At 40.8% G+C, this 27,240-nt stretch overlaps 1 protein-coding gene across 2 annotated transcripts in view; it reads right to left on the bottom strand.

Moving 5' to 3' along the window:
• SLC25A21 (solute carrier family 25 member 21) overlaps positions 1-27,240 on the bottom strand; it is a 486,988-nt gene that overhangs the window by 23,878 nt on the left and 435,870 nt on the right. For both annotated transcript variants that reach the window (XM_032871241.1, XM_032871242.1), the window contains exons 4-7: positions 26,873-26,939; positions 19,895-19,954; positions 16,448-16,555; positions 1,725-1,889 (exon numbers count right to left, since the gene is read on the bottom strand). In XM_032871241.1, coding sequence (XP_032727132.1) covers positions 1,725-1,889; positions 16,448-16,555; positions 19,895-19,954; positions 26,873-26,939 — 400 coding nt within the window. The remainder of the gene's footprint in view (positions 1-1,724; positions 1,890-16,447; positions 16,556-19,894; positions 19,955-26,872; positions 26,940-27,240) is intronic.

Raw genomic sequence — 27,240 nt, 5'->3', positions numbered from 1 at the left:
GCTTCTGTGTTTATAGAATGCATAACATTTAATGAATTAAGTGCACAGATTGTAGAATGAAATTTACACTTGTGGATTTTTTAAAAAAACATTATTAACATATGACTATATGTATATCTTTGTGACTTCTTTCTTAAATAGACCAAATTCATTTTATAATGCTATAGAAATTAAAATACATGCTCAAATATATGTAATAAAATATATAATCATTGGTATAATTTATTTCATTGTGTGTGACTTCTGTCTCAAAAGTGGATAGCTGGAGAGATGGAGGCAAGGACTCTTCTCCCATGTTGTAAGGAGTACTCATCTCAGCGTCTAAAAAACAGGGTCAACTTCATTCATCTGGGACCTGTGTAGTCACCCAGGGCCTGAGCTTAGAAGAGCTCGGTTTATTGACTTATTATATATATTTGGTCTTGAAATTCTTACTAATTTTTGAACAAGGGTACTACATTTTCATTTTGTCCTGGGTACCACAAATTGTTTAGCTCATTCCTGCCAAAAAGAATCTCAGTGTGTAAGAGTCGAACTCCCTCATGTTACTCAGCCCAAAGTGTCCATTGTGTTCGATTTCTGTGGTTCTCGATGGAAGGAGGGCTCTGAGGACCACTGGAGTCAGAATTGTCAGTCAGTGGGGGAAGGGTGTCTATACGCTGTACAATCACAGATTTCAGGCCAACCAAACCTGAGCTTCTACTCAATAACTGAGATTTCCAAATACAGTAAAATGTGGTTAACTATTCTTGCAAGTGAATTAGGCCAAATCAACAGACAGTTAATGTGGAACATCCCTTGGCTTCAGCTGCTACTTAAGATAAGTCCTGACCCAGAATATGGGGCATCACTGGGCAAAGGTGGGTATAATCAACTTTACTGAACAGTCTGGCGATAGCCATATTAGAAATCATTTTATGGTTTATAAAAGTCCATCAACAGTTTTGTACAAAGCAAAATAAAAAACTGAACCCCTGGGGGAAATTGTCTGCATGTGCAAAATGCGTCCCCAGGGGGTGCTTCCAGGATGAGAAATTTTCAATGCAAGCAAGCAATATGATGGTGGGGGAAAAGTGTGCTGTTATAAATGAAAAGACGCTGAGCTTAAGCACATCGTGTGCTCCTTTTATCTTGTAGAAGTTGAAAGGCTGCTAGCATCTGTAAATTACCATTAAAATATATTTATAATTACTACTACTTTGCATGAAAAGTGAATGATCCTTGAAGAGTTGGTTTCCTGCTTACCCTAGTTAAGTTAGGTGGATTTAAAAATTAGTATCTAGGTAAAATTTAAATTTTAGGCTGACAATTTCCCCCCAGAGCTCAAAATTTATTTAGAACATGAAAATTTCAACCTTCTTGGGAAAGTTATGCTTCTGAGATTAAAAAAAGTGATAACACAGTTTCTAGAAGCTTCTGTTAGTGATAAAGAGGAAGCATTCAGGGGTCATGATGCATATTTCAAGGAGATGAATTTTGGTGTCAGAACTGGGTTCAAGTCTATACTTTGCTTTTAACTCCCTAACAAAGGACTTGATCTTTCTAAGCCTCAGCTTCCAGTTCCTAAATAGGGATGACAACACCACATGAACAAGGCTAACGTGGGGATCAGATTCGATATGAGTGTTCAGCACGGCGACTAGCACATGATAAGCACTCTACAGATGTAGCTATCATCACTGATGAGCTTCTTCCTCCAGGATTTTGATCTAGTAAATAGTTACCTTATTGACAGGAATAATGTTTTTGACATTGTAGTAGAAGCCAAAATAAACCATGTTGAAAACTCCGTGACGTCCCAAAGTTGCTGTAAAGCCTTTGTTGAGGCCCTGGAGTCCCAAGCCTTCTTTCTTAATGATGTGTCTTGCATAACTCATCGTGGATGGTTGCTGCAGGAGAGAGGAGCAGAGCCAGAGAGACCATCTTTGAGACAGTGAAATAAAGTAAATTACCCTTTGAGCTTCCCTTCAAGCCAGAATTATTAGGGATTTCCCTCCCCCACCCCAACATGAATAATCATGCCTAGATCCATGCTTTTATAATTAGGAAGCTCCATAAGTAAACAAAATTGCATGCATACAAGGCCTTCAAAGGAAGATTGCTGGCAAAAAACCCCCACATCTTTGAATTAGTGAAACTAATGTCATGTAATACCTATCATCACTGCCTACATGTAAATAGCTGCATCCAGTTCTGGATTATCCAAAGTAATGGGGGGGATTAGCCATCCAGGTAAACTGGTAATCCGTAACTGCATAATCCAAAAGGAATTTATCTTTTGTTCCTGAAGCCAGCATATTTACTTTTCTAATTATGATTTTCTGGAGCGAATGTTACAAGTAGTCTTGATCCCACTGCCTCAATAGTTTAAGCTGGCACTAGGTTAGAAATCGGGCACTCACAAAGAGCAGATGTTTGTAGCTTTCCTCAAGAGGGTGGGCAATCAGCGTGTTTATAACTTGTTGTGATAAATGATAAATCAGTGGTACTGGGAGTGGTGGGTTACCTTTAACTTCCTTCCTTCCAGCCCTCCGACTGATGACCCAATCTTGAAATACCCTGACTGCCCTCACTACTTTTGGAGCACACTACAGTGCTCACTGGAGTTCGCCCTGAGGTTTATAATTCGTTATGATACAAGAACAATTCACATGGGCTTCAATGAAAAGTTGAGTGATTGCTTCCTTTTGGAGGTATAGTACAAAGGATATCTCTCCTCATTAAATTTTGACTGAATAGGAAATAGGGGAAAATGCTCAGTATTTAATTTTTTTTTTCCCCCATGAAGCAAGCACTGATGTGACGTTTGTTTGATTTTTCACTGGAGCAGGTTGCTGGAGTGGTCCGCAGTCTGATGTGCTCTCTGACTAGAAGTGTTTTTTTATCATGTGCAATTCAGGCTGTATCAGCAGAACAGAGTAGAACAAATCCAATCAAGGCTTTTCATCCAACTTATATTTCTAGCTGGGTAATTAACAAGATACATTTATATGAGCTTGTTTATATAGTAAATCCTACAGTTATTGCTGATAAATGTTTTAAAAACTCTTAACTACAATACTACACTCAACTTCATCTTTTCACTTAAGATTAATTATAATATATTGTATTAAGCTTAAGGAAAAAAGACACATGAGAATGTATCTTAAAATAATAAAAAACATTTCATATAGGAAACCCAAAAATTCTCAGAAGGTTAAAGTTCGCTCCCTGCTCTACAAAAATAGGACGTTTTTGTTTGTGTTCTGGCACATTGACTATCAACACAAATTATTTATTTTGGTTTTCAGAACAGGCTTGAGGACAAGTTGAGGAGAAGTTCATTTCTTTTGGAAAGACTCTGGAAGTGCTAAGCAAACCGCCCGGGCTCTGCTCTCCTGCTCTGAGGAAGGCAGCCAGAGGGCAGATTTTGAACTCAAGTGCCTGGTTGAGCTTGAACTCTAGTTGTGAGTCATGAAGTAAAATCAGAGAGCAGCACAGTAGTTAGAAATAGTGGGTTGTCTTTCTCTGCTTGACTTATTTCACTTAACTTAATCTTCTTCAGTTCCATCCATGTGGATGCAAATGGTGGGTAGTCACCCTTTCTGATGGCTGAGTCATATTCCATTGTGTATATGAACCGCATCTTCTTTATATGTGGAACATAAGGAATAGCATGGAGGACCACAGAGGAAGGGAGGGAAAACTGAATGGGAAGAAATCAGAGTGGGAAACAAACCATGAGAGACTCTGGACTCCAGGAAACAAACTGGAGGGTTACAAAAGGGAGGGGTTGGGGGAGGAGGTAATCAGGTGATGGGTATTAAGGAGGGCATTTTTTTTTTTAATTTTTAAAATTTATTTTCAGCATTAACAGTATTCATTGTTTTTGCACCACACCCAGTGCTCCATGCAATCCGTGCCCTCTCCAATACCCACCACCTGGTTTCCCCCAACCTCCCACCCTCCACCCCTTCAAAACCCTCAGATTGTTTTTCAGAGTCCATAGTCTCTCATGGTTCACTTCCCCTTCCAATTTCCCTCAATTCCCTTCTCCTCTCTAACTCCCCTTGTCCTCCATGTTATTTGTTATGCTCCACAAATAAGTGAAACCATATGATAATTGACTCTCTCTGCTTGACTTATTTCACTCAGCATAATCTCTTCCAGTCCTGTCCATGTTGCTACGAAAGTTGGGTATTCATCCTTTCTGATGGAGGCATAATACTCCATAGTGTATATGGACCACATCTTCCTTATCCATTCGTCTGTTGAAGGGCATCTTGGTTCTTTCCACAGCTTGGCGACCATGGCCATTGCTGCTATAAACATTGGGGTACAGATGGCCCTTCTTTTCACTACATCTGTATCTTTCGGGTAAACACCCAGTAGTGCAATTCCAGGGTCATAGGGAAGCTCTATTTTTAATTTCTTGAGGAATCTCCACACTGTTCTCCGAAGTGGCTGCACCAACTTGCATTCCCACCAACAGTGTAAGAGGGTTCCCCTTTCTCCACATCCCCTCCAACACATGTTGTTTCCTGTCTTGCTAATTTTGGCCATTCTAACTGGTGTAAGGTGGTATCTCAATGTGGTTTTAATTTGAATCTCCCTGATGGCTAGTGATGATGAACATATTTTCATGTGTCTGATAGCCATTTGTATGATTTCATTGGAGAAGTGTCTGTTCATATCTTCTGCCCATTTTTTGATATGATTGTCTGTTTTGTGTGTGTTGAGTTTAAGGAGTTCTTTATAGATCCTGGATATCAACCTTTTGTCTGTAGTGTCATTTGCAAATATCTTCTCCCATTCTGTGGGTTGCCTCTTTGTTTTCTTGACTGTTTCCTTTGCTGTGCAGAAGCTTTTGATTTTGATGAAGTCCCAAAAGTTCATTTTCGCTTTTGTTTCCTTTGCCTTTGGAGACATATCTTGAAAGAAGTTGCTATGGCTGATATCGAAGAGGTTACTGCCTATGTTCTCCTCTAGGATTCTGATGGATTCCTGTCTCATGTTGAGGTCTTTTACCCATTTTGAGTTTATCTTTGTGTACGGTGTAAGAGAATGGTCGAGTTTCATTCTTCTACATATAGCTGTCCAGTTTTCCCAGCACCATTTATTGAAGAGACGGTCTTTTTTCCACTGTATAATTTTTCCTGTTTTGGCCAAGGAGGGCATGTTTTGTGATGAGCACTGGGTGTCATACGCAACTAATGAATTGCTGAATGCTAAAAAAAAGTGCAAAAAAGTATAATAATTTGGATTTTATCCTCTCTGATTTATCCTCACTTTACTCATCTGTAAAGTAACAATAATAAGAAAACAAGAGAATCTTACTGATAGGATTGCTGTGATGATACAACTAAGTCAGTGGATTTTTTGTCCTCTGTAAGCATTCACTACATATTAGCTGTTAATAATAATGACAATTGTGCTGAGAATAACAAAAATAGTTTGAATAATAAAATAACAGGTAATTTCTTTGTGAGCTGAAGGCAAGGGCCTTAAAAAGGGTGGAGGCTGATCTGAGGGAGACGAAGGGCGTGCACAACAAGGCTCTTCCTTTTCATTCCTTCTGGCCATCCCTTCCTTTTCCCAGAGCCCTGGACCCTTGTGTCTACCAGAAATGCCTCATGCAAGACAAAAAGGTCTGCTACTTCTGAGCCTGATCAAATCCAGCTTCGGGCGAGAGCGCTTCTCCAGGGAGCTTCCTCACCCCAGGGGCTTTCTTCTCTAGAGCAGCAGATCCTGTAAAATGGCTTCTTCCCTACCTCTCAGAGTTAATATCCTTGGTAAGAATTCTCCAGTGGGTAAGTCTGTGGGCTATAGAAGCAAGGCCGCAGGGGAGCAAAGGTTGGGAATGAAAAAGTCACCCACTGGACTTCTACCTCACACCTCACACAGCTTACAGCCTGGAGAGCACATTCATGTGTGTCACCAGGTACCTGGAACACAGTAAGTGCTCATCAGTGTTAACCATTATCACAGATGTCTGGTTGGTTGGTTGGTTGGTTGGTTGATTTATTTATTTATTTATTTATTTATTTATTTATTTATCCTCCCAGCAAAGGTATGAGATAGGTATTATCATCATTCCCATTTGGCAGATGGGGAAACTAAGGTTGTGTTACATGCTCAAAATCACAGAGGTAGTGCCTCTCCCACTCCAAGTCCGTACTTTTATGCTCTGCGTGGTTTTGCCGTTGTAACATATCTGACTGCTCTTCTCAATTTGGAGGGTGTCCAGTGGGTCTATTTCCCTTATTTTGCAGGTGAGAAAACAAGGATTGTTAAATAGCAGGCCCAAAGTAAAAATGCTGGTAAATAGCTTAACCAGAATTCTGCATCTAATCCAGTGTGGTTCTGATTCTGTGGGCTCAGTCTTGTTCTGCATTTGTGGTAAGGGCTTCAGAGTTGGATCATCCAGCGGATATAGGTAATAGATGCATCCTAACTCCAATATATTCTTCTTGGGGCCTCGCGATGGAGAATAACCAGAGTTTTCTAACTCTCCATGAGGAGTAGAAGTGTGCAACATCATGTCACACACATGTAAGCAAATATTTAATTAGAAAGGCAAAACAGGATTTCCACTGGGATGCTTAAATAGGAAAATACAGAATCATTTTGACTAGATCTCTGTAAACACAAGGAATTTTACTAAACTTATTTGATTACTGGGCTTCCATTTCAAAACAAAAATGGTGACTGACCAGCATCATCAGCCAAGTGATTCCAATACTATCCAGCCTGGCGGGTCACCTACCAGTTCAGTTTCCTTCCAACTTTTAGAGTCACTGCAATTTTCATATTTAGTTACCAGTTGCTAGCCAAAGGGCGTTCTAACTTTCCTAGACGTACTCCTTGTCGACTGCACCAGAATGCAAGCAGGGGAGCATAAGTAGATTGGAATGTGGCTAAGACTGTGATATCACACTGTTCTCCACACTGGTTTATTGAAATCCTCCGTGCACTAGTACCTGCCAGAGTATTTCCACTTGACGTAACTCAGAGTCTTTAGGCTTCATTTTAGCTATTGCCAACTGCTAATTCTGGGAACTCTGTTCTCTCATGCGTTCGTTTCTTCAATGAAGACCCGTTGTGTGCCTCCGAGGTGCCGCGTGCTGTGTAAATGTCTCGTGCAGGACTTCGCTCCTATTCTAGAAATTTAAATACGTTTGCTTGGGTTTTTATTCGAGGAGGTAGGCCGATAATTTTTAGCCCCTCCCCCCCCGAGAATATTCCATGATGGTTATGAAATATGGACTCCAATTCTGTTTTAAAGGTCCTTAAGAGGCTTGATTAATAAGATTCTTTGTACCACTCCAGGGCACTGATTTCCTTACTCACGGAGAGACCAGGATTACCAACAAATCACAGAGATGACTTATGGCAGCCTGAGCTATTTTGCCTGGAGGTCTTCCATCCAACTACTGACCATAGCTGGCTCTGATCAGCTTGTGAGATCACAGACTGAGGTGCAGGCAGCAGGCATTGTTCTCTGAGTGAATAGCTGTCAGAGTGCGGCCAATGGGTAGAGACATGGAGTGTGTGTCCACAAATTTCCTCCACCCCTGAAACCAGAGAAGAGCTCTAGGCACACCATGTCAAAAGGCAGCAGGCTCCGCATGCATTCCTTTACTTGCTTCCCAGGACAAGGTGAATTCTGTTGTATTTTAGAGCCAATGAAACAGGGGGTTACACTGAATTTCGTCACACAGCTGGAACGCAAACCGGATGAGACCTTCACACAATGGAGTGAGTGTCCATGTCTGGAGAAACACTGCTTTGTTCAAAAAGAGGAGATCCAGTTGCTGCATTTAGGCAGGAAAATACCTTGGTTCCTCAGGAGATAGATAGAGGATCACTTATGTTTTTCATTACTCAAATAAAGTCTTGAAACATTTTCATAAATTTGGGGGGACAAAAAGGAAAAAAATAATCCCTTCCTTTTATTTGAAAACAAGCTGTAAGTGAAAGAAGAGGAATTGGGCTCAAAATCCCACACTTAAACTTCGCTTTTGCTGAGATATTTCGCTAAGTCATCATTATAGCTTATTTTAATAGGGCAAGATTATGGACAAAAAGTCACGCCAGATACAATTAGGTTCTATCTGGAGTTTAGTTTGATGAATGGGTCTATTTTTTAAACAATCTGTGAGTGGATAGTAATTTGCCATAAACAAACTTTCCCAGATGCTGTGCCACAAACCTCCTTAGACACCAAGTTGCTGCTTGCTAATGGTCCCTGGAGGAACACCTAGGTGAAGAGATGCTGCCTCACCCCTGCCACTGCTGTCAGAGCAAGAGGGAAGGGGACCACACTGTGGGGACTGCTCAGAAAAAAGTGGGACTACGGAAGGAGCCTTTGCTTTTTCCTGGTTCCAGAAATACTTCTGACTTTCCCTTCAGTGTCATGATCACTCACATTTCTTGATCCCAATAAAAGCAGTGTGGTTGCTTAGAAACAGAACTCTATGTTAATGTTGGGTTCCTAAGAGATGCTAATTTCATTAGGCCTTATTTTCCCCTATCTATAACACCAAGAGAAAGCCATCTACCTTATAGGGATAGTGGGGGAATTTGAAATACCAAGTATGTATGGGCATTGGAAAAGTAGAAGGAAGCACAGGCAGTTACAGAAGACCTGGGATCAGGGGGTAGTGTTGGTGGAAATCACTGACTGGTTTTTCTTTCTTTCTTTTTCTTTTTTTTTTTTTTTTTAAGATTTTATTTACTTATTTGACAAACAGAGATCACAAGTAGGCAGAGAGGCAGGCAGGGGCCTGGGGGCGGGGGGGTGGGGGAAGCAGGCTCCCCACTGAGCAGAGAGCCCGATGTGGGGCTCCATCCCAGGACCCTGAGATCAAGACCTGAGCTGAAGGCAGAGGCTTAACCCACTGAGCCACGCAGGCACCCCAACTGGTTTTTCTTTATATAGCTCTGTATTACTTGATTTGTAGGGGAAGACAGACCAATGTAATGCTTTTACAATTTGAAAAACTATATAAATTGAAAAAAATCAAATAGAGGCAAAACCATGTAAGGCATCTTACACAGTATCTGGCATATAGTAGATGTTCTGTAAATGGTAGCTATTATCATTACTTCAAAGTCTCAGTTCTGAAAGCAAAACTCTAGCGTTCCTGGCACAGCTGAATGGAAGACTGAAGTCTATTTTCTGTAAATGATAATAGAGAGACAACTTGGCTGCTGCCTTAGGTATTGTTGAAAGATAACTATAGGAATGGATTCATATACATAATTCACTTTTCTGCCCACAAGAATCATAGACTGGAAAGAAATAATTTAGATACTTAAGAGTTTCCAGGCAATGTTTCACATGGTAATGCAGGAAAAATTTGAACTTAACTCAGTACATCATCACAAATGTTGACATGCCCTTGAAGCTGGCTTCTCACACTATCTGTAAACAGAGCTACACACTCACGCTCTAACTCAACTTCCCTCTTTCTTGAAAGAGATAATCACAAAATGCAGTCCTTCTATTTACTTTATGTTGACTCCAGGTACTATAACTAAGTTTAAACACTTGTCGGTTGCCTGTGGAGAAAACAATCACTAAGCTTTGTGAACTCCTAAATGATCTAACTGATCTCTACTAGATTACCGAACTGCCAGAAGAAAGTGTTTGGAATTATATCTAGTGGTGTTTATCCAAAACCAGAATCAAACCCTGAACTAATTTAAAAACAAAAAACCAAAAAAACCCTATCTTTAAAGATTCTACTATCAATGACACATGCGCTATCTGTTCACTGAACTTTAAAATTACAATTATAAAGGTAGAAGACTAATTATTCCTTTCTTGGGTTGAGCGTCTTTAAAGACTAAGTAGAGGGGAAACAGGCTTTTGCAATTCACTTAAGCCTTAGTTTCATGTTTGGGGGTGAGAATGATTATGTTCATATGTAATGCAGATAAAAATGAGTAGAAGGAAAACCTGTCCCCCATCCACACATCAGAGGCAAATCCTATAGACCTCAAGGGAAGGAAAACATAACCCGTTAGCCAAATAATAACTTTGAAGTGCATTTCAAAGTGGAGAGAAAAACTGGGAAACAATTCATCCAAGGTTTTGCTCCTGGGGAGAAATTCACATTTTCCAGGCTTGCAGACAGCATGCCAGCCAAGCACCACTTGGCTTAGCACAATTGATAGGGGACTTCTAGGTCTTATAAATCTATAGCTTAAAAAACGATGCACCCAGTTGGAGGGGAGAAAGGTCCTATAAGGACAACAAGCTATAAAGTCACACTTTTGGCGAGACTGGATATGCAAACCATCTCCAGTAGAAAAATCCTCGGGCAAGCCTAGCCCTAAGCCAAAGAGACTACAAACCAGAACAACACTTTGCTCGGTTTTAGTTTGAAGGACGGGGGGAAATTTGGGTCTATCCCGATTTTATTTGAACATGTTTTTACACCCACTGAACCAAACCAGAGCATGACAAAGCTGTGATTACTTTGCTCCCCACAGAAGGTCAAGCATATTTAAATTAGAGATCGGTTTTCTTTATTCACTGTGAATTTTAAGATGCTGGCCAAGATTCTGGTATTGGAATTGGAGGAAGTGTGGCAGGGATTATAGTCTTTGACTGATATGGTGGTAATTTAAAAAGTGGAGGCAAGACAAGCGCATCTATTGAAATACTTTACACAGAAGCTGCAAGGAGATGAGGGATGTATCAGGAACCAAATGAACCACAGTTTCTTTGTATTTTTAGAAGAGTTTATGGCTACACTGGTGGGAAGGCATATTTTACGGCTAACAGACTTCTGACTGGCGAGAGACTCAAGCCTAGACTATAGAGGGGAGAACCCAGGCAGCCCAAGCCAGAGAGTCACCTGCCATTCCTGGAAATCCTCATGGGAATTGCACTTGGGGCTCCAAGAATATCACAGACACAGCCACTGCTCTCAGCCAGTCCTGCTCCTGGACCCCAGCCAGAGGGGCCCCCGTTCAGGAACCCATTCTTCCGAGGACCCCATTCTGGTCCTTTGCCAGCCATGCCCTCCCCATAGGACCAAGGGGGATATCTGCCTACTTCCCACCACCTCCTTCGAGACTTTGCTCTGTGTTCCCTGAGACTGCGGCAGTCCCCACACTTCATCTTTCCCACCCTATCATTGCCTACAAGACATTACATGTAATATTTTTCTAAAGATTTATTTATTTCAGAGAGAGAATGAGTGAACGTACAACCTCATGAGTGGATGGAGGGGGAGGGGCAGAGGAAAATCGAGAATCCTGAAGCAGACTCTCTGCCTGGACGGAGCCCAACTTGGGGCTCAATCCTAGGACCCAAGATCACGACCTGAGCCAAAAAATCAAGAGTCAGATACTTAACCGAGCCTCCCAGGTGCCCCTCGTTAAATGGATTATTAAAACTTCTGTCGACTACGGTCGCCCTAGGCTGATGGTCTCCACTTGCAGAGCTTCTCTCAGCTGCAGCAACTTTCTGGGAGATGTTTGTCTTTAAAGGACCATGTTGACTCGCCTCCTCTGGCTGGGGAAATAAGAAAATCCACATTTCCCGTTAGGACTCCGGAGTGGTTCGTCTCTAAGGCGTGAGGGTAGAAGGGCTGAAGAGTAGACCGGATGCCTGGAAACATACACTACTGGTGGAAACAACCACAGTGATCTCGCTGCAGAACTAGCCGCGGGGGAAACTGCTCTGCTTTCTTAAAGGTGGCAATTCTGCCTGCAGCCCATCCATTCGGTGCTCTCCCACAACTGGTAGCTATAATTAACTGAAAAGGCTGGAAATGAGCTTCGTTCACAACCTCCAGGTGAAGTAATTAAGCAGGCTTGACGAGGAATACAAGTTTGGGGCACCTGGGTGGTTCAGTCAATAAAGCGTCGGACTCCTGATTTCGGCTTCAGGTCATGACTGCAGTGTCTTCAGATGGATGCCCGTGTTGGGCTCAGTGCTGGGCGTGGAGCCTGCTTAAGATTCTTTCTCTCCCACTCCCCTCAAAACAAAAATACACATGAATTTTGTACAACTATTCCAGAGGAAGCATATCTTGATGGTGGGAATCTTTCGAAAGTGACTTCAAATGTTTGTGTGTGTGTGTGTGTGTGTGTGTGTGTGTGCGTCTCTGGCTTCTGCTACTATCTAATGGCTATTTACAGCTGACAGAGATCCAGCTACTTCTGTTCATGACAGCAGACCTGCATCCGAGTTTAATGTCCATAGGCGCTGTAATTAGGCTGCCAGCCCTTAAGCCTTGATAAAGTATTCTGGCTGAATGGATCCTACTGGCACCTGAGCACTGCCTAGCAGGGACTGAGGGAGAAACTGACCACGCTCAGTAAGCTGTCCACGTGCCCACGGCTGGCGTCAGATGTGGTCGCTCAATATTAATGGGGGTACTAGCTCAAGATAAAGGTCTTTAGGTAACTTTAAGTATTTGTTATATCAACTTGCATCTTGAAATAGTTACCATTGGTTGACTTCCTACCATGTACCAGGTTCTATGTTAAGATCTTTGCATATATTATAAATTCTCATAAAAATGTGTAATAACAACTACTGACACATTAAACCATCACTACATGATAGGCTGCACTGACAGCTTTGCATACACATCTCAACCCTATTACTATTAGTTTTCTCTAACAAAATAGGAAAGAACTATGGTCAGAGTGGGAAACATGAACTTGCCACATAGTCAATGACAGAGATGGGCCTCTGGAGCTTGTGCTACTGGCCACTTCATACAAATGCCTTGCTGTGGGGCACCTGGGTGGCTCAGTGGGTTAAAGCCTCTGCCTTCTGCTCAGGTCATGATCCCAGAGTTCTGGGATCAAGCCCCGCATCAGACTCTCTGCTCAGCGGTGAGCCTGCTGCCCTTCTCCTCTCTCTGCCTACTTGTGATCTCTGTCTGTCAAATAAGTAATAAAATAAAATCTTTAAAAGAAAAAAAAATGCCTCGCTGTAAGATAGCTGGACTCATCACCAAGGGAACTGCACGAAACTTGTTCAAGGCCATGTAAAGAAATGGTAAAGAGCATGATAGGTTTCTCTCTCTCCAGACCTGGGCCAGATTTGCCAGTTCACCAGTGGCCTTCCTGTTCAGACAGCTCTGTTTATATACATTATTTGATAGCCTGCATGTAAGGTTTAAACTTTTTTTTTTTTTCACAAATCATAGAACAGGAAAAAAACCACAGGTTTCTGCTACTATAAAAGAAGTAATGGAAACTGAATTGTGCAACATTGAGCCTTAAGATGGGACAGCAAGTCATTTCTACCCAAATCAGCTGAGAACCCTCTCCTTAAAGGGAGGCTTGACCTGGCAAAGCCATAGAACGTTTCTTTTGGATTACATACTCTTCTTTATATTGTTTTGTATTTCCTGAATTTTCTACGATGAAAGTGCTACTTTTTAAAGTAAATATTCATAGGTAATGCTAAATACATTCTCATGTTAAACATTTAACTACACAAAACCCTTCCCTTAAACGCTTACCTTCCACGTCCCCTATTCTAGTCTCCTTTCCAGAGGCAATCACAATTTAGAAGTTTCTATGCATTCCTCTGCATGACAGACCTGCACAGGCCAATAAGGAAATCATGATCCATACGTGGTTACTGAGCGCTTGAAATGGCCTGGTTCAAACTGAAGTATGCTTGTAAGCATAAAATACACACGAGATTTAAAGACCAAATCTGTAAGAGTGTAAAATATCTCATTTAACTTCTACATTAACTACATGTTGAAATGACCATATTTGGGATGTATTGGGTTAAAGAATTAAAAATAAGTGAAATACAGTATTAAATTAATTTCATGTTTCTTTTTGCATTTTTAAATATGGTACTATAAAATGTAGCTTACATTATATTGGTATTAGCCATTATATCGGTATTGCTCTGGAGTCTAGACCATTTTTAATATGTTTACACACTTATTTATATAAAATAAGTATTTTTTGTGGTTTTTAACATAAATATGCACTACTTTTAAACCTGGACTCAAACTTCTTTTTAAATGTATAACCTTTAAATGCATTGATCATTGTATTAATTCCTTTCTTCTTTCCTTTCTCCTCCTCTTCCCCACCCCATCCACCACCTCCAACGCACACACTTCTTGACAAGCTGACAAGGCCTCAGAGTGAAGAAAAGTAATCATTATTCTTGGCCATCCAAATGTTGAAGCGAGCACACCTAACAGTTGGATTATTCCAACCCAGGCACAGATTAACAAAAAGGTGTCTCCTTTTTGGATAAAAGAAAGTGCTAGTCAGTGGAGGAAGGCATTGGAGTTAGTGGGTCCTAGACAAAAGAAATAGGAAATAGCTGCAATTGCCAAAAATGACTACCAGTTATTTTTCAAGAACTAGATCCAAATTTGCTATTCTCATCATGTCATCTGTTCCTTTCAGTTTTTTTTTTTTTTCCTTCAGAAAGCACAGTTCCGTTACTTTATGTTGGGTGACTATGTACCACTAACACCTTTTCCCTTGATCAGTACTGCCTATTAAGCACCACCTCAGTTCAGCAACTGAATCTTGATCGTTGTCGGAAATAAATGCTGACGTGTGTGATCACGTCTGACTCGTCGAAGGTTGTAATGTACTGAACATTTTTGTTTTGTCTAAATACCTAAAATTGAGTCCAGTTCAGTGGATTCTGCAAAGGAAATAACCCCAGACAAGCTCCTGTTCTCCCCCCACTTAAAATCTGCCTGCCTGCATATACGCACACAGTTGACACACAGCGCACTCCTGTCAGTGAATGGGGACCACGCACACACACGGCAGTCTGGGGTTAGGCTGTCAGGGTGTTTCCCGTGTTCTAGACAGGCCTTAACACATGCAACCCATTAGCAGCTCTTACTTGGCCTCAAGCTCCTTGAGGGCAGAGGAGAGACAAAGAACATTAGGCATGAGCAGGGGTGTTGTGATAACTCACTATTCTCATTCCCACGGGTGCTCGTGGTGCTCTGTCCCACTCGTGTCCCTCAGGTTATGTTCTGCCTTGATAAAGAACCACCGCTGAATATCTATTTTCCATTGTCCCCTCCTTGCTGCCCTGACCAGCTTCACCATGATAAAGAGGAGGCCACGGAAGAGGAGGAGCTCCACAATTTTCTTCTAATTGGTAACTCTCCCAGTCTAATAAATCAAAATTTCCTTGAACGGATTTCATGGGAGCTGCTCCATGTCAGCAGGGCATCGAGAAGTGCTTCTTCTCTTTTCTTCCTATTCCTCATCACCTTTTTCCTTCGTTCAAGGAAATAGGAAACAAAACAAAGACTAGGGCCATGCAAGGATGTTCAATCTTTACCCAAGTGCCGAATATCACTGCAATTAAGGCAACCTTTTGAAACTTGGAAAAAAAAATTTTTCCCTTAATTAGGATTGACTTCATCTGAGCGGATACCATCTGCTCTAGCAGCCCAACCTGTGCTCCTTGGGTCTTGGCAGCCTCAGGTGAGTTGGGCCCATTTCTCCTTTCCCACACCCCTGCTCGAGAAGCTGCCAGGGAGCTCTCAAGCAGTACCAGCAGGCAGGAAGTGGGGTGGGAGCGAGGGGGGCCTCCACCCATTAGCAGCTGCTTAAGTAGTAGGCAGGGGAACTATTCTACAGAGAACTTCAGGTCAGCAGATACTCCAAAGCAATTTATACCACATGCTACCCAGTTGGGGAATTAACTTAAAATGCTAAGGAAGGAAGGACCTGGAACGCCAGTCTCCTTATTTTCTCCCCACCTGGTGTTTGGCACCCAAAAGAATAAAAGAAGAACCGTTGGACTTGGTGGTTTCAAAGGAATTATTAGGCAACTGGGAGGAAGTGAAGGCAGCACACGCCAAGGGCAGCTGTCTTCATGGAACACCGTGTACCACTGATTAAATGTCAGGACCCATCACTGCCCGAGTGGTGACGTCTACCCAGGTTTAGTAACTTGCTTCATTCAGGTTAAACCAAAAGACAAGCTTGACAGATGATCAGACTCTTTGGGGGAGGGCAGTGGGTGGAGTGGAGAAAGGAGTAAGGCAATTTAAAAAAATGACTTCATAATATTTTTTTTAAAAAAGCACAATATTATCACCTCTGTGGTTTTTGCTTCAGTCTCTTCTAGCATAATGTGAAGTAGAAGCGTAATGTGAAGTAGAAGTTTTGTTAAAAGTAGCGGAAACATTTCCAAATAAGTCATTATAGATTACATTCCAAATGTAAAGTAAAAACTTGTAAACATGCATTTGTCCGTTGGACTTTAGAACATTTTTGTTCACACTTCCTTTGTAGAAGAAATTTGACTTTTTTCTTATGCTACTTCCTTAAGAATAATTTGCTATATAAAAAAAGAATAATTTGCTATGGTTTTAACAAGTGACTAAGAGCTGGGTTCATAATTATATATATAGCACGTACATATATTAAAAATAATTTTTTACATTCCCTCACCAATAGGAAAACATCAAATGATTACCTCCGTAAATTTGTTCCGATTCGCTTGCAAGCCAACTTTTACTACCTCAAAAGGGTTAACCACGATAGCTTCTGTTAGTCCAGATCCTAATCCAGCAATGGCAAACGTCTAGAAAAGTTAAATCAATCAATACTTTAAAACAAGTTATGTGCACTGGGTTAAACATCTTACTCATTATACTCTGCAGCTGAATGTTATGGGGAGAATGGAGAAATGCACAAAAATGCACCATATACCATTACTAAACAGCTTTAGTTCTTGATTGGATGCTGACAATTCATGAATAAGAAATTACAGAAGCCACAAACCACATCCTAACAATTCAAAATAAAATATCAAAACCCCATCAACAGCGACTTTTTCCTTTAATGAAAAGAAAGGTTGTTTTAGTGATTTAAGGTGGATACTAAAACATCTGCACATGTAACAATTAAGAGAGTTTGACTTGTAAAAGGAGAGCTTCTTTTTTAAAACATCTACTTAAATCATTACTGAGCATCTCAAAAACTTCAAGTAGCAGAACCAAAAATAAAAAGTTTATAACTAAATTTCAGGTAACCAAACAGTGCAGCTGAAAACATTTAAATGTATAGCCCGGTTGTTAGAGTCGCTATTCTAGACAATTGGCAAACCAAAAGAATTTTTATTCATCCTTTCCTTATTTAAAACAAAAAATTACAAAAAACTCCCAGTAGCTGCCCTACTCTTCTGGACGCAGAAAATGAGGAATAAAAGTTGAAATCAGAAATGGCGAGGTTGTTCTGAAAGGCTCAGCTAAAATCTACAACATCTCTCAAACGATGATGTGAAGTTCTTATTTGCTCTGAGTTAAGAGTTTCTGCAATAAGGAACTACAGCTTTCTTGACTTCTCCTCAAAGTAGAATGTTTAAGGCTTTTTCAGAAGATGTGTATCAAAAATAACCACAACAATTAAAATACACACACACACAGACACACACACCAGAAAAACAAAATGAAACAAAGCCTCAAATCTTCAAACCAGATGCTGGAAAACAGTAATTCTTTAGTGTTGAAGCTCTAATTCCAGGAGAAGAGGGAACACTATATACAACCAAAAGAAGAAAAAAGCCAATGAAGAACAAAGAACAGAGAACTCTTGCTAGGAGTCTCTAATTTCTTCAAAGTAGAACACAAAAAGAGAAAAGAGAAATGAATATTCCCTAACTTTGGAAGAAAAGGCAAGGGGGAACAAGGGAGGAGCTAGAGGGAGGTCTGGGTTCCGGTTCTGCCCCTTCTTGGCTGTGTGACTGAGGCTGCCATGTGCATTAGTTTGAGCACAGAACAAGGTGTGTGTGTGTATATTTTAATTGTTGTGTTTAGGCTGAGATCCAGCCTGCACCCCACTTGCCAAGCTGTAGCCCTGGAGAGGCATTTGCCAGGAGAAAGGACAACTTTGCCTAATTCACACGAAGGCACCACAAGTGTGAGCTGCAGTTCAGTGTCTAAATCACAGAACCTTTTATAAGCCACAGTTTTCTCATCTGTAAAATGGAGACAATGTTATCTAATCCCCCTACCTCATATGAGGATCAAAACAATGTGTGAAGCCCTTTGTAAAGTGCTTTACAAAAACCACTGTTCCTGTTGCACATAAAAATGCAGAGGAAGAATGGGATAGTATACAGATTGAAGGAGAGGGAATAATTAGTCATGTTTTCCTTTCATGCCCCTTCATTATGATTTAAACACATTTGCATAGGGTAACATACCAAATATTTTATTCATTTATCTCAGACTTCTATCATGGAAGCCAAAACATGTGTGTGTACATGAGTGTACACACACACACACACACACACACACACACACACACAAATACTAGTCCCAAACTCTTCTGACTGGGAAAGCTAAAATCCAGATGTTCAGGTTTTTATTACTTACTGTATGCAATCTTCCAAGTAATTCACTTTTTTATTCTTCTATAAAACTGAGCTACATTTGCTGTCAGAACTAGTGTTCAGCAGTCCCTTGTCAAAAGAATTGATCAGCTATCAGCAGATCACGTTACTTAGATGATTCCAGAGACCAGCGGGAACAGTTGGGTTCCCAGCCTCCTAGGCTTTTCATGTGCGAGCGCTGGGGGACATTTAAGGGCTGTTTAAGTGTCTAGCCATATCAAAAAGACACTGGAATAAATGAGTTCAAGGAAAGAGAACACTCTACAGTTTGCATGCATTCAGTTAGAGTAGCTGGAGTGGCCAAACGCTTTTCTGTTTTAATTCTCAGGAGTCCAAGCGACTGCAGCCTCTCACATGGTACCAATGCTCGACACAGGAACCACCAGCTGGCCCTCTGGAGACCATATTTTATCGTCTTTTGCTAGGAAGTTTTTAATCCTCTCTTTACCAAAATGTTTCCAAAGTTGAGAATGACATTAAGAGAAGACAGCGAGGCATTAAAAAAAAAAAATTCTGAGCTAATATTAGGACTCAGGCTGCCACTTCTACCATACAAGGTTATTTCACAGTACCTTGTTTAGGCAGGAGGCTGGGCAAGAAGTTTCTTAGAGGATCCTTCCTAGAGAAGGGGCAGGTACCGTTTAAGAAATAACAGCTATTTCTTCTTGGACAGTCTATTGGGCAGAGTAAGTATTTTGAAGTAAACCTTTACAAGTTAAGTAACAGAAGAGCCGAAGCTCAGAACATGAGTTTTGAGGCCCACTGCAGCAGGTACACCAGAGGACTTTTTGGGGGGGCTGGGGACCCTCCTGTCAATTGGAGGGTCAATGTATCGGTAGTTTTGCTTCATTTTGTTTTTCAGGTTTGGAGGGAGGAATCAGTGCACTTTCTCTCCCTTGGGCTCTTGCTGCACACATCCTTGTAGAACCCATCTGGTCACTCTAATTTGCAGTTGTGAAGCAGCAAGGTCACCAAAGAGAGGAGAGGCACTGAGAGATGTCCGCGTCACCATGTGATTTCCACGGAACAGCTGAGATGTGGCATCGTAGCATCACTGTTCTCCTCAACAACTACAGGTCCTTCAGTCTGCAGCTGCCTACAGGGTGACCTGAAGTCCCGCATCTCCTACAGCTTGAGCAAAAAGCTGGAAGAGTGACCTGTTAGGAAATTTCTTAGGCAGACTGACTGTTGCATAAACAGATATGTGCAGGACGTAGTATGTAAACATATGCACGTTTTGGCTTTCACAGAATCTTTGACAAATGTACTCTTTATTTTATATTCTTGACCATATCTCATATGGGTCTTTGCACACATATCACTGTTATCATAAATTCATCACTGGGAGCTAGAAAATGGCCAAATTGTGAGTTATTAGGAAGATGGCTTTCAACAAGTAGCTGAACATTGAATAACTCAAATTCATATTTGCGTAGTTGGGCTTGGGGAATCAAAAGGGTTTTTGTTTCCAGATTTTGCTTTATGAAATAACTCACACACTTAAGTATAATAAATACTCTCACTTACCAATGCTGGCGACAGTGACACGTATCCTAGCAATTTCTTGTACTGCTCAAAGGTGAAAAACTGTGAAACAAAACCAAACCCAGAGATTTATAACCATTTCCTGCAACAAACCCTTTAATTCAGTCAAATGTCTTTAGTAAATCATGATATTAACCAGCATTTTAGAAAGATGATAAACCATTGGGCACAGTTTTGAATCTGGTCTCGGGTAGCTGCTGGCGGACCCTACTTCAACATTCGCATTTTCCAATGCAACTATAATAGCCTACAGAAGAGCTGATGGAAGGAATCCTTTATGGCAGTAAATGAACCATACAGCTTCCATTTACCATGACCATTTTCAGTTTCCCCAGACATCAATAGACTTCTTTTTTATGGCAGTGATTCAAAATTATAGGCAGAGAGACCCAAAATCTCTGGTCTCCTATGTTTTCTCTGTGAACAGCTTTCCCAGTGAATGCCTAGTTTTCTAACCCACACTCCGTTCTCGTCTTGAACATGCGCATATGCCCTTTCTTATGTATCTCTATTGTTTCACGGTTTCCGAACACTCACTGATGATGAAGGCGCCATGGTAACACAGAGAAGGACCCAATGAGGTCATCCAGTCCGCCCTGATTTAAAAGCAAGAGTGTCTTCAACCTTTCTCCCTTCATGAAGAGAGTTGTTTGCTCCTTCCTTTAATATCTGATGAGGGAGATTTTGTAGGTTCCTTTCATGAAGTAACATTTCATATAATTTTCTCTGCAAATAAATTTCTATGAAGGCAAATCTCGTCAGACGTCATGTAATGAGCCCCACACTACATTTCTCTCCTCTCTTTCTGTACGCTGTATTTTGGGAAACAACTCTGCTTGATCATGATGTTTAGCTCCTGGGAGCTCTGTTAGTAGAAGCTGCTAATAGTGCTGATAAGGCACATTCTTAGGTCCTGCGAGGGCCCGATTTTTAAGACCCCAGAAAAGGCATAGGTACTTTATGGTCTCGAATGTCTTCTATTCTATTACTTTATAACCCAATAGGATGGGAAGAAAAAAAGCAGATGTGGGGATCAAATAATACTCTGTTGTTAGAAAGAAGTAGTTCTAGGTAGACACGGCTCTGTGAGTCTTTGGGCAACCCCAAAGTCATTCTATCACCAGATAGATTTTGATTCTTTTAGAGACCCAGGAATAAATTTGTGCCATGCTTCTTTAACTCAACTACAGTTATAAGCTTTTCTAGATCAGGGATTCATTCATTTACTCATTCAACAAATATTTATTGGATGCCTCCTGCAAAAGTAAAGAAAGAGAAACCCCTGCCTCCTTGATCAAACGTTCTAGTGAGTGGTGTCAACCCTGTAACTTTCCTGGTATTAAAAAAACAGCACCAGCAGCTACCACTGTTTTGGTGAAACCATTAACCATGGAAGGAAAAGTGTTATTGTCTTAGGCTCTACAGATAAGCTTTTCTCTTCGTTTTTATGGTCACTGTCCTCACTATCCTTTGATAATTTCCTTGCTGGGGTTTCAATAGGAGCAGTCCCAGGACTGAATCCTGGTTATGCTACTTAGTTGTGAAAGCATGGGCAAGGCTCCTGACATTTCTAGCCCTCAAGAACACAAAACTTAACCTTCTAAAATATACCTTAAATAATGAAATTTAAGTAAGATTTTTCTGACATGCCCGACACAGGACTTTCAGAAAACCTTAGTTTTCATTCTCTTTCTTCACTTTGACTAATAGAGGAACCACAGTTCCTTGTATCCCTCCATGGTAGCTTGCTGTGGTCCAAAAAACATGCTAAGATCTTTGCCTGTGCGACTGCACTAAATCCATATAACACCATCAGGCTTGTAAGCATCAGGTTATAGTACAATCATAGTACAACCATGACTCTCATTTTGTAGATACATATCCTGCAGTTAGTGAGTGGAAGGACTGATGGCAAAGCCCGAGTATGCTCTTAACCACAACATACGCCTGCTCACTGCTGAGCCGTGACTGTTAACTGTGGGATTCTCTGCCCTGGAGTTTTCTTGCTGCTGAGGTCTTCTTGCCTTCCCTGACCTTGGAGGCCCAGAGTCCCTCAAGGCAGAAGGTTTCAAACCTTTCTGAGCACAATCAACGTAAAAAGTGTTCACGTAACACACATACACACGCACTCACGCATGCATGCACGAATGCAATGTACCCTTATGTTTATTTATAACAGAAACAAAACATTGCTGTAAAACAGTTTCCCCCCTCACTATGTGTAAGGCACTATGTTTCTATTCTGCCTCGTGAAAAAAATTCTGGTCATGACCCATTACATCTAGTGACTTACTAAATTGATTTTATGACTCATAGGTCATGACCTACATTTGGAAACACGGGGTTCAGGGAAGTTCTGGGATGGATGGACCTCACAAAAGCCCTCACTACCTTGTTCTCTTCCAGTGTGAGGATGCGGTTTTGACTTCTGTTTTTATTTCTGATTTTCTATAGTTCCAAGGTCTTAGACCAAACTGGGATCTCAAGGGAGAAGTCTGGGGACAGGCACTTGGCCTGTCATTGTAGCAATTCTCATAGGGAATTCCAAGTCCCTGTGTTGGGGCAATTCTAGGCTTTTCCTATCCCATCTCTAAAATTGTGAGAAAACCAAACTACCATTAGCTGACTGGTACTCATCAGCAGTATTGCTGGAAGCTTTTGGTGAATGGCTAGGAGGAAATAAATGATTCAGGTTCCTGGGAAGGAAGGAGCCCCATAAGCTACAGTGATGAATTATTAGGGTACTGAATTCAAAAGTCATGAAAAATATATTATCATATATTCCAATAAGCAAATAGTGCTTCAAATAAAGACACTATCTCGAGGAAGGAAAAGGTAAGATCTTTTAAAATGGAGTTTCAGTAATAGTAAAATAATGTAAATGTCAGTGTTTTAGTTTGACACCAGTATTTACTAAAAAACATTCATTCATTCATTCAACAAATATTTACTGAATGTCTCTCATGTTCAACACTTAGAAGACATTATCCCAGAACTATATTCTTAGAAGACATTATCCCAGACCTATATATCCCAGAACTCATCTATAGTAGATGAGCTGTTATTTTATTTCCTCTCTATACAACACTACTCCTTCATGTCTTTCGTGATATTTCTCAGTAGTTCCTCAGCCACAACGTGACCAATGCAGAAATGTGATATAAGTACCCTATCATATAAGATACGAGATTACATTCTAAGGATAAAATTGGGAGGGTCAACATGTAATCAGGTTGCCTCCCCAAAGTCTTACTGATATGTGACTACAGAGTTTTTGAAAACATTCATATTCAGTTAAGGTTTTGGGAATCCTGAATATAAAATCTGGAACCCAAATGAATCGTGTCATATATAACCTATCTATAGAATCTAGAAACTGGTAGTCTCACCTAGGGGAAGTGGCTGCCGTGTGGTCTCCGGAGAAGTGTCAGGCTGTGGCTGGGCAGGGGAGGTCAGTACAGTTTGCCTGGGGGACACAGTCCTCCACCATTTCCCCTTTGCTTCCATTCATGCTCACTCAGCAATGTGATGACTAACGTGACCTCCCAGGTGTTCTGTTCCGGGATGCAGTTAAATTACATGGAAATGGTCCGGTCCACTTGGGTCTTGCTTTTAACTACCTAAGCAGCACTCAGACTAGGGCTAATTATTACCCACTACCAAGGCAGACCCCTTCTGCGGACTCCTGTCAATGCCCTGTGCATGTTCCAGTTCCAGTTCCCCAGTCCAATGCCCTGGGGCCCTCCAGTTCCGCTGGTGGGAGCAGGGACTATTCCTGGCCCTGTGGGTTTGCCATGCACTGTTCCCCCAAATGCTCTGGACAGCTCTTTCGCAGGCCTTATAGTTTCTTCACATGCATGCACTCGGCAGTTCTCCGCTGAATATTTATGGGGTCCCTCTGAAGAGCTTAGGAGCTCTCTGTGCAGTTTTCTCTTTTCTAGTACCTCTGTCTTGTGAACTCTAGCTGCCTTTCCCTCTCCAGCCTGTCAGCTCCATCTCAACCCAGGGGGTAGAGCAGGCTCTGCTTACATCTCCCCTGCGTGCCTGAGGTCTGGAAAAACCTTTCCAGGCAGTAAGCTGGGGGCAAACCATAGAGCTCATCTCACTTGTTTCCCATCCCTGCCCTTCCTTGTCTGAAGTCCAGTGTCCTGAAAACTGTGGTTTCATATATTTTGTTCATTTCTGTTGCTGTTTCAGGCAGGAGAGTAAATCTGGTCTCTGTTACTCTATCTTGGCTGGAAATGGAAGTCTTGGTCTTCCAAAAACTGAACAGTAGATGTGGATTTTGGGGAATAGGATAGGAATGTCTCCTGTGATAAATCAATACACTTTCTGTTTCTCTCTGTTTCATTTGTGTATCGAACACTGATTGAGTATCTAGTAGGTGTAGATACCATGACAGGTGTAGGGATCGTGACAAACAAATAGCCTTCACAGTTCCTACTCTTTTGTGGGTCTGGTTAGCATCAGATGGTCCTTGAGAGTCTGTCCATGGAAAAATGGTGTTTCTGGACCTATGAATCTCAAGACCAGATTCTGGAAACTGGAACATGGTGTCTCCCATGTCTGAAAGATCAGTTGGTCTCTTTCTGAGGTCTTTATTTCCTTTTGCTAATTGCAATACTAATTCTGTCTTAATCTGTGAAGGGGGAAGTTTCATTTATCTAGCATTGATGAGTCTTACTTTAATGATCTTATTTTGAAGACTAAAGTGCACAAAAACTTCACATTGTCTGTTTCTGATTATAATAATGATTGTAATCGAAGTGTCAGTCCCAAGGAATACACACACGCGCGCGTGCGCGCACACACACACACACATATTTACATTTATTCATGTATATGTATGTATGTGTGTGTCTATTTATATATATATGTATATATGGTCTTTGAATATTTCTTCTGAAGTAAACTTTGATGCCATACAATGAAGCACTTTATGACGTAAGATATCGTTACAATCTGATGATCTCCTTCCTCACAAATTCTAAGATAAATATCTATAAAATGAATATTTTCATAAATTGTATAGAAAAAGTAGTGCTATCCATCTGGCAAAGATATACTTAACTCCAAGTTGGACTTAAAAAGCCAAGGCACTTACCATATGTCTCAATAATTTTAAGGTAAAATCAACTTGAAACAAGATGTCTGGGACACATACACCATATCCAGTTGCCCAAAAGTTCATCTGTTAACCATTGCTCTGGCAGCGAGCATTGCTTTTTTTCTTAAGTAGAGACTAACTCAGTTTTGTAAAGCTCAACTTTTTTTTTTTCCCCTTACATAAAAGACTGTTCAACACTGATAAACTTTAATCCTCTTCAAATTTAAATGAAATCGTCTCCAATGTGTAGTATTAAGGAAAAATACTCGGGGAAAAACTTTAATTATAATTGACTCTATTTATCCGTGTAAAACACTGAACAAATGAATATATTATTCCATGGAGACAAAGTGACTTTCCTTTTGAAAAGGAACTCTGCTCTGTTTGTTTACTTGGGCAATCTTTTATCAAGTGAAGCCATTTCATAATTCAATTCAGCCCTCTTGTGTACTTTGGTGAACTTTTTCCAGATTCTCTACTGCGATTCAGATCCTTCTAATGAAATTTGTATTGAAGTAATAATATAAAATCACAAAAACTATGGCAACAAAGGGGATGAATTTATAGAGAAAGTATGTTTTAAAGCTTTGTGTTCTTTTTTTTTTTTAAGATTTTATTTATTTATTTGACAGACAGAGATCTCAAATAGGCAGAGAGGCGGGCAGAGGGGTGGGGGGGAGAAGCAGACTCCCTGCTGAGCAGGGAGCCTGATGCGGGGCTCAATCCCAGGACCCTGAGATCATGACCTGAGTTGAAGGCAGAGGCTTTAACCCACTGAGCCATCCAGGCACCCCTAAAGCTTTGTGTTCTAAATTCTAGACCTGACTTAAATTCTATTAAATTACTATTTGAAATAATGTAAAAGTATGGTTGTCTGTGCATGTTAGTTTTCTTTATCACAAATTTTAACTTAGTTAACCTCTTAATTTACTGAGCAAAAGTGTAGAAATTGTCCCATTTTACCTTTCAGGAATATTGGGAATACAAATTGAGTAATATATCTGAAAAAAGCTTTACGTCATTAGTTGGAAAGGAAGTCTTTTGGCCTAAGTGTACGTTATCCTTCTTATGGAAAAGACAAAGCCATATTTGGTGAAGTCAGTGGTGAGGGGAGGGGGCACTGCCAGCCAGAGTCACTGTGATCAGGACTTCTGTCCAAGAAAACATAGAAAAGAGTGATCAGATTTAGCTCTTTCTTCCCCGGAGGTCCTGCCAGATCTCCGTGTTCCTCTCCAGATACTGAACCAGCAAGCAGTACATAAACTCCCATAGTTATGTGGTTAAAGAATGGAAATCAGCATAGTGGAAGTAATAATTTTGTAAAAACCAGAATAGAGAATTTTAACAGAGGAGCCCAGAGTGGAGGGGCAGGGAAGGAAATGAAGTTAGCGTGCCGAATAAATGTGTTATATGAGAATCATATACAAAGAAATACAGTGTATTAGTTTGTTGTGTTCACAAAATGGAACTGATTTAGGGAAAAGGGTTTTTCTACCACTCTTCCCTCCTGTCCTCTCACTCTCTTCTTAATAGTTCTTGCTCCCAAGGAAAACTGATGAATTGCTTTGAGAAAAAGGACCAAGTTATTTTGTGGCTACTGTGGTTCAATGACATGAATTTCATTCACCACCGTACTTTTTGTATAATTTCCTTATCAGAAGGAAGCGCCTTTATCTGGAAAAAAAAATCCATAAACCAATATTTGAGAGAGTGACCTGGCCTAATAATTTTAATAGTCATGCTATAATTTCCACATTCAATTTTTTACTGTTTTATCTTTAATTCACATTAACGTCCCATAGTTTGTTGCGGGATGTCTGTTTTTACTTGGTGGAAAGGTATACAATGCTTACCTTCACTGCTCTTTTTGGTGTTTCAGCCAAGATTGGTGGCAGAATCCCCTTGTAGAAACCAAACAATCTATTGGAGAAATAAAAGATTTCATGTAAAGGAATCAGGAAATAGGTAATTCTGCCTTTGTTTATGGATAAAGCAGCTAATCTTAAAGTATTCAATGGAGCACACCAATCATGAAGTCTTCCTTTGTTTTAATTCTAAAGTGCAGAGATTATGAATTCTATACTTATCAGCACTATGAAATTCAGAATAAATGGCACCAGAGACTGGAATCCCCTGTTGCTAAACACAACAATGAGTTGTACCTTAAGGATGAACTTGACCTTTCTCACTCTGAGGGATCTTGAATTTTTTCCCTCAGTTG

The sequence above is a fragment of the Lontra canadensis genome, unplaced genomic scaffold, assembly GCF_010015895.1.
Source record: "Lontra canadensis isolate GAN:19392208 unplaced genomic scaffold, GSC_riverotter_1.0 scaffold42, whole genome shotgun sequence".
Classification (NCBI taxonomy): Eukaryota; Metazoa; Chordata; class Mammalia; order Carnivora; family Mustelidae; genus Lontra; species Lontra canadensis.
The sequence above is the reverse complement of the archived record's forward strand: the minus strand, read 5'-3'. Positions and strand labels throughout refer to the sequence as shown.